The 8,001-nt window shown below is 58.1% G+C and overlaps 1 protein-coding gene across 1 annotated transcript; it reads left to right on the top strand.

The window, feature by feature from the left end:
• The first annotated feature begins 1,147 nt into the window (after positions 1-1,147).
• Positions 1,148-6,910, top strand: LOC117869907 (free fatty acid receptor 2-like). The gene is made up of 2 exons (XM_034757009.1): positions 1,148-2,125; positions 4,727-6,910. Exon 2 carries the CDS (start codon positions 4,738-4,740, stop codon positions 5,725-5,727), a length of 990 nt encoding a protein of 329 aa, XP_034612900.1. The 5' UTR covers positions 1,148-2,125; positions 4,727-4,737; the 3' UTR covers positions 5,728-6,910.
• Positions 6,911-8,001: the final 1,091 nt, after the last annotated feature.

The raw sequence follows: 8,001 nt of genomic DNA, 5'->3' as shown, positions 1-8,001 counted from the left end.
CAGAAGCTTGTTGCTCCGTTTGATTTTCCAGAAGTCGGGGTGCTGAGGGTTGTACAAAGGCCCCATATCAGGGGCCCTACACTGGATGCAGCACGAGCTCTGGCAGATGCTGTGGGCAGCCATTTTCTCCTGCCTCGCCGAGGGCAGAACCGGCCCGGCCCAACCTCCCTGCAGCTAATGGGGCAACCGACCACCACGGGGCAGGCAGGATTCGGCTCCTCTGCTTGGGGTCTATTGGTTGGAGCTGCTGGGGGGTGTGTGTGTGGCTGGGAGCCAGGACTCCTGCGTTCTCTTCTCATCTGTGGGAGGAGAGTAGGTTCTAGTGGTCATAGCAGGGATGCTGGGAACCAGGACTCCTGGGTTCTCTCCCCAGCTCTGGGCGGGGAGCAGGGAAGATGTAATGCAGAGATTCTTCAGATTCATTGCACCACCACCTCCTTCTGACAACAAAAATAGCTACATGACCCCAGTACCCTGTGTTACTCAGGAGTTAACAAACGCCCTCAGTGCCCCGTGTTACTCAATAGTTAAGCCAGGGCACTGGAGTCATGTCCTCATTTTTTGTTGTCAGAAGTGGGTTGCCAGGGCTCTGGCCAGGGATCAGGCTTTCCCCCGTGGGCTCCAGTGAGTGTAACACCGGCACTGGCAATCTCATTAAAATGTACTGAGAACTGCTGGTCTAGTGGTTAGAGCGGGGGTGGGAGCCAGGACTCCTGGGTTCTCTCCCTGGGTCTGGGCGGGGAGTAGGGTCTAGTGGTTAGAGCAGGGGACTGGGAGCCAGGACTTCTGGGTTCTCTCCCTGGGTCTAGGAGGGGAGTAGGGTCTAGTGGTTAGAGCAGGGGGCTAGGAGCCAGGATTTCTGGGCCAAGGGCTATCGTGGCAAAAGAGCACAGGGTGGGTCCATAGATGCCAAGCGCGAACCCTGCAGTGAGAAACGCCCCCATCTGAAACCCGCCTCCCCTCTGGAAGGACGGGGGAGCCAGCCCGTGGCATTCCCACATGAACGTCCGTCTGTGCACGCGCCAGGAGGACGGGCGCCCGGGAGGTCACCTTTGTCTCACAGCACCGACGCTATCAGAACTATGCAAATAGTAACTGATGAGGCTCCACCGTGGGGGAGGGACAGGACACTGGACCCAGAGCCCTGCATGAGGCTGGGGGGTGAGAATCTGCATCCATGGGGCTCATTCATCCCTCCCCAAAGCCAGGCCATGGGGGAGGGTGGGGAACCCGCCCTCTCACCCAGCCCCCTTGGTCAGGATGCCTTGGGGTAGCTTGTAAAGCTGTGGAACGTCTCATTGTTCCCAGCACTGGCCCGTGGATGTCAGTGTCCCCTCCCCTGCAACGATACCCCGATGGCCCCTGGGGACCCATCGCCTCTGGTATCCCGGCTATGGTTACAACGGAGCGACGGATGACTCACCCCCAGCTGGGATCTGGCCCCATTGCCTCTGTCTTTGGCAGTCAGTCAGGATTCCCTCCCACTCAGCTGTGGCTACTGTGAGTGTCTCTGTGCTCTGGGCAGGGTTTTTATGTGCCCCGGAGCCCGAGCGAAGAAATATGAACTTGGATTTGTTTGTTTATTTAATATCGCGCTTCTGAAAGTTGCTGCAGCCCAGGAGATCAAAGAACCATAAATCCAGCGCAGCCTCTCCTCCGTGCCCTGTGGTAGAATCACTAGACCCCACTCCTCTTCCAGAGCCCGGGAGTCCTGGCTTCCAGCCCTTCACGGCTCTAACCACCAGACCTCACTCCCCTGCCTGAGCTGGGGATAGAACCCAAGGGGCCTCGCCCCCAGCAGGGTGCAGTAGTTGACCCGTGGAAAGGGAGGTTCAGACTCACTTGAGGACGTGCTGGTTCACACCTCGCACGAGGAAGTAACGATTGCATCTCTCATCCTTTCTGCGTGGATTTCCGAGGAGAGGGACCGGTGGGGTTTCCTGGGGCTCAACCACAGACACAATTTAACCAGCTGCCTGGACTACAGAAAACTCACTCCCCAGCCAGGACGCAGGAGACCAGCCACCAGCTCTTCCCTGACACATTGCCTGCGGTCATTCCCTGCCCGGACACCTGGGTTCCAGCCCTTCTGCAGGCTCCCAGCGCACTGGCTGCTGGAAAGGAGGTGAGGATGGGCTCTCTAGCTGCCTGGGTCAGGGCTTGTAAGGAGGGGAGTGGGGTCTAGTGGTTAGAGCAGGGGGAATGGGGAATTGGGACTCCTGGGTTCTATCACTGGCTCTGGACAGGGAGTGGGGTCTAGTGGTTAAAGCCAGGAGCAAGGCTCCTGGGTTCTGTCCCCAGCCCTGACCAGTGTGTATTTCCCTTTACCAGTCATGCCCGGGGGTCTGTGCAAAGTTTAGTTTTGCTTTTGTGAAATTAAAAAGAAACAAACAAGCAACAAAGTAAATGGGAAGTGGCTGCCTCAGCTGACCCCTGGGTTCTAGCCCCAACTCTGGGAGGGGAGTGGGGTCTAGTGGTTACAGCCAGGGGCTGGGGGGGAGCCAGGACTCCTGGGCTCTTTCCCCAGCGTGGCCAGCTTCTTTCCCTGCTCTGACTCTGTTCTTCAACCTGTAAAACGGGGGTGAAGGTTTGTGACCTACTTTGGCCACGCGCTCGCCCACCACCGAGCGATCAGGGCTGAGCGACATGGGCAGCGGGGCATGGAAATGTGTCTAGCTCAGCTGTGTAAGAGCAAGGTGGGGACAGGGAGAGGGGAAAACACAACAGTCCATGTACGGGGGGCACCCAGCACTGGCATGGGGAGGTGCCAGTCAGGATATAGGGCGTGGTCATTCCATCCCCCAAAGAATGGGTCCCCCACTCGGAGAAAGAGACTGGAGGGGACAATTCCTTCCCCTCACTCCACCCCAGGCAGCGGCTCCATTACCAAGGGCTCTGGGAACCTGATGATGGGTCTGATCTCACCACGGTTCCATGTCGTGCCACCACATCTGAGCAGCGAGACAGGCCAGGAGGGGAAGTGGGTTTCTCTCTGAGAACAGAGAGCGGAAGGACAGACGGGAACGGCAGGAGGGCATGACAAGGAGAGATCTGCTGGCTGGCTCATACACCCACCCCTATTCCGAGAACCCAGGAGTCCTGGCTCCCAGCCTCCTGCTCTGATCAGTAGACCCCACTCCCCTCCCAGATCTGGGGATAGAACCCAGGCGTCCTGGCTTCGCAGGATTACCCCAGGGAGTGAAAATCATCTGGCCAACCTGTGTAGCAGGATTGCGGCAGGTCAGCCCAGCGCCTGATTTTACGAGCTGGCTGAAATGACAGCAGCAGGAGGAGTATTTCTCTTTGAAGCGGGGGACAGCCGAGCCCCAAGTGATTTATCCTTCTCGGGCATCCCTGGGTGAATGACCAGCAATCCCACCCTGCCACCACTGAGATCCAACTCGGGCAAAGAGCAAGGAGCCGGCGGGTTGTGGGAACCGGCCGCTCCGGGATTCAAACCCGTGGCTCAGCCTGATGCCTCTTGCATAGAGCCGGGGCGAGCGAGTGCAGTACAGGGCTGTGGACACTAGGGGGAGAAGGGGGCAGGAGAAAGGCAGGGGGGTGGCTGGACAGACAACTGTTAAGAGACATGGACAGGGCTCTATGAGACTGGATAGCTAGATACGGGGTGCGTATGGAGAAAGATGGATATAGAGGGGCATGGAGGGGATAGCTCTGCTATCTTTCCATCCATACCCATGTGCCCTCTCCATCCAGAACCCAGGAGTCCTGGCTCCCAGCCCACTAGACACCCCCCTCCCACTCCGCCAGTGGTAAGGGATCTAGGAGCAGTGATTACAGATGGCAGAAGGACTGGCTGGGCCCAGGCAATGGTTTACTTTACCAGAGGTTTATTAGCTTCTCCTTAATGAGGCTTTTTAACGATTGATCCCCACAGCTAGGAGGCGGGAGTAGAGCTACATGTACCCTGGGGAAGGGAGGGGCCCATCGCAGCTTGGCGTGAGGGCACCCACTGCCTGTCTGGAGCACGGGCGCAGGACACCCTGGCCCTGGGAAAGCTGGCGGGCTGCTCTTCAGAGTCACTGGGATGGCTCAGTGGCTGAAGGCGGGAGCCAGGACTCCTGGGTTCTCTCCCTGGTTCTGGGAGGGGAGTGGGGTCTAGTGGGTTGAGTCGAGCTGAAAGATCAAGAATCCTGGGTTGTGTTTCTTAGTTCTACTGTGCATTGACTCCTTATCCCCTATTTTAACCACAAAATCACTCCTCAGAACCAGGGAGAGAACCTAGGAGTCCTGGCTCCCGCTTCCCCCCCACCCCCCGCCTTTACCACTAGACCCCACATTTGATGATGATATTTATGAAAATTTCCCTTTGAATAACAGCCACTTCCCTGTACTCCGAGCTGCCCGCTTGCCCCCCCCATCCCATCCCTGTGTGTTTGCTCACGCGATCTCGTGCATCCCAGGCCCGCCGATCTCTCCGGCACTGGCCCCCCCGCACCTACCACTGGCTAAACAGGAAACTGAGCTAAATAAATACGGGAGCCGGCTACATAAATTCCAGCCTTATGTCTAGTGTCAGCTAATGAACCAGGAGCCCTGAGCTTGCTCGCATGGCTACGGGTAAGGAGGGGTTGGGAGCCAAGACCCCTGGGTTCAATCCCCAGGCCTGGCAGGGGAGTGGGATCTAGTGGGTTGGAGCAGCGGGGGCTGGGAGCCAGGACTCCTGGGTTCCTTCAGCAGCTGACAATCCTTTTCTCCTTTGTAGAAGCCAAGACGATGATTGGGATCTCTTTCATCCCGGTGGTTCTCACTGTCTACATCTTCACCTTCCTGATCGGCCTCCCGTCCAACCTCCTGGCCTTCTACACCTTCCTGGTGAAGGTCCGCCAGAAACCCACCCCCGTCGACATCCTTCTCCTCAACCTCACCATCTCTGACATCTCCCTCCTCATCTTCCTCCCCTTCAAGATGGTGGAGGCCATCTCAAATGGGGCATGGACCTTGCCCTCTTTCCTCTGCACACTCACCAGCTTCGTCTTCTACAGTAGCATCTACATCAGCTCCCTATTCCTCATGGCCGTCAGCGTTGAGCGCTACTTGGGCGTGGCCTTTCCCATCAAGTACAAGCTCCGACGCCGGCCAGCCTATGCCACCGCTGCCTCCGTGGTCTTCTGGGTGGTCGGCTGTGCCCACTGCAGCATTGTCTACATTATCCAATACCAAGACTTGAATAGGACCGCAGTCTCCAACAACAGGTCCCACTGCTACGATGATTTCTCCGATAGGCAGCTCCATGTCCTCCTCCCTTTCCGGCTGGAGCTTTTCCTGGTCCTCTTCTGCCTCCCTTTCACCGTCACCATCTTCTGCTATGTCAACTTCGTCCGCATCCTGGTGGCCTTGCCCAACATCCCGGCCCGGAGGAAGCAGCGGGCTGTGGGCCTGGCCGTGGCCACCTTGTTCAACTTCATAGTCTGCTTCGCTCCCTACAACCTGTCCCACGTGGTGGGCTTTGTCCAGAACAAGAGCCCCTCCTGGAGGGTGTACGCTCTTCTCCTCAGCACGCTCAATGCCGCCTTGGACCCCGCCATCTTCTACTTCTCCTCCACTGCTGTCCAACGGGCCTTCACCAAGTGCCTGGCCGGCCTGTGGCACAAACTCAGAGACTTCATGGTCCGGTGCCATCTCCCCTGCTTGACTTGCTGTGGGGAAGGGGGCAGAGAGTTGGAGGCAGCCAGTGGGGACGAGGCTGAGGGTTCAACGACTTGACTCCCAGGGTGAGACCAACTCTCTGTTTCCTCCGCAGAGCCTTCCTTGTCCCATGCGCCGTAGGAGCAAGAGATCCTGCACTTGAGCCCGGGACGGCATCTTCTGTCCTTCCCTGCACCTCCCGAGAGGGCTGTAGGCCTCCTTAGACAGCAGTGTGCGGCCGGGCTTGGAGTTGGTGCCCAACTTCGACAAGGCTTTGGCCTACTTGAGCTTCTATGTGGTTGGCCAAACTTGGCTCCAGAGGGCTTTGGCTGATCTGAAGTCGGGGTCGCCATGGTGTCAAGGGCCTTCCTATGCTGCTTGCGGGCCACAACCAAGCGGTTGACCAAGCGCCCACCGGACTTTGGCTTACTTCAGCTTTGGAGTGAGTGTCCCAACTTCCTCAAGGATCCGGCCTCTCTCAGTGTCAGGGTCACCATGGCGTCAAAGGCCTTCCTTTGCCGCTGCTGGCTCACAAGTGAAACATAGACCGATTTCAGCTGAAGGGTCCCCCCGGCGCCCTCCACTCACTCCTGGTCTTTCCTTCTCCATGGTTGGGCCCACGGGCAAGCAAGTGACTATGGGCTGTAACTGCAAGTGGGGGTTGCTTGAGGGAGGGCAAACAGGCTGGGCTGAGCTTGTCCCGTTTCAGGGGAACCATTTAGTGGCAGATGAACAAGGACCAGGCTCCATGAGGGGCCCATGGGCCCTGAGTTTGCCCTTGTTGAGTTATGGAGAGCTCCTCCTCCTTGGCCACTAGTATTAGTCTTTGTTGGCCTCTGTGGAAATGTAGTTACCGCCTCGGTGGGACTGGAACGCAAGAGGCTGCAGCCCAGCACGCTACTGCTTGAGCTAAAGGAGAAATGCCGTGTGTTGGCAGCAGTAGTAAGGCTGTTATCTGCCATGTGGACGGGAAGGATTTGGACTCTGGACCTTCACTATCAGCGCACAGTGCTCTATGCAAGCAGTGGTGGGAAGGCTCTTACTGAGCAGGATTTGAAAGCAGGACTTCTAGCACCACAGTGAAAGGCTCACGTGATCTAAAGGCGGAGTGCCTTTTGCAGCGGTAGTAGGGCTGTTATCCTCCAGGTGGGTGGGGGATGGGCGATTAGCAGGCACACGTACAATGGACGCTGGTCCCTGCGGGTCTGTTCCAGGTCTGGACGTAGAGCTGAGATCTCCCTTGCGCAAGGTCCTGACCTCCTCCCTTCGCTGGCGGATCTGGCGCCCCCCAGGGGCAGTGGCTTTAGCTACGTATTAAATAAAGTTATTGATTTATTATCCAATAGTGATTATTTTCTTATTTTTCTTCTGGTCTAGTGGGTTAGAGTCGGGGGGCTGGGAGCCAGGACTCATAAGAACATAAGAACGGCCAGACTGGGTCAGACCAAAGGTCCATCTAGCCCAGTGTCCTGTCTTCCGACAGTGGCCCGTGCCAGGCGCCCCAGAGGGAATGAACAGAACAGGGGATCAGCAAGTGATCCATCCCCTGTCGCCCATTCCCAGCTGCTGGCAAACAGAGGCTAAGGACACTTGGTTCTATCACCAGTTCTGGGAGGGGGGTGGGGTCTATGGGTTAGAGTTGGGGGGGGTGCTGGGGGCCAGGACTCCTGGGTTCTATCCATGGGAGGGGACCAGGACTAGGAAGTAGGACACAAGCACATTGTGTCTGTCGACTTTTAATTAACTGCAGGGCGTGAATCCGGCACTGCATGTAAACAAACAGTGTCTCCCTGGCGCTGATGTTAACCGGGGTTAATGGATAACTGGGCTGGGCAGGGCCTGGGGCAGTTGTGGGCGCTGGAGGAACCACCAGGTCCCAGGCCATGGGACGCTGCCACAGAGCTCAACCCCCTCCCGGGACTTCCCCAGAGCAGGAGCCCCCCTATACAGCCCCCTGTAAACAGATGTGCAGCCCCCTCTCCTGGGCTCAGTCACCCTGGCCTGGCCAGCTCCTCAGGGGGTCGGCGGGGGCGGGGGGGAGAGGGAGCTGGGTGCAGGTCAGCTCCTCTCCGAATGGGGCTGAGACCCAGCAAACCTCATTGCACAGCGAGCTCCCCAGAGCAGCTGTTAGCAGATAAACAAACGAGCGCGGTGCAGACATGCACTGGGAGCGCCCTTCCCCCCCGCTGCATTGCAAACACCCCCCCACCCACACAGGGGCTCCCAACCCCTCACGCACATGGGCAGCAGGGAGGGGAGCTGTGCGGGAGGGGGAGGGAGGTGTGTCTGCTCATACACACCCACGCAGGGCTCGTCCCCTCCAGCAGGGGCAGCAGGAACGCCCCCTCACCC

The sequence above is a fragment of the Trachemys scripta genome, chromosome 24 (genome assembly GCF_013100865.1).
Source record: "Trachemys scripta elegans isolate TJP31775 chromosome 24, CAS_Tse_1.0, whole genome shotgun sequence".
NCBI classification, from domain to species: domain Eukaryota; kingdom Metazoa; phylum Chordata; order Testudines; family Emydidae; genus Trachemys; species Trachemys scripta.
The sequence above is the reverse complement of the archived record's forward strand: the minus strand, read 5'-3'. Positions and strand labels throughout refer to the sequence as shown.

Excerpts from the sequence above, each read along its gene's own strand:
- LOC117869907 (XM_034757009.1), top strand. The coding sequence starts at position 4,738 with ATGATTGGGATCTCTTTCATCCCGGTGGTTCTCACTGTCTACATCTTC.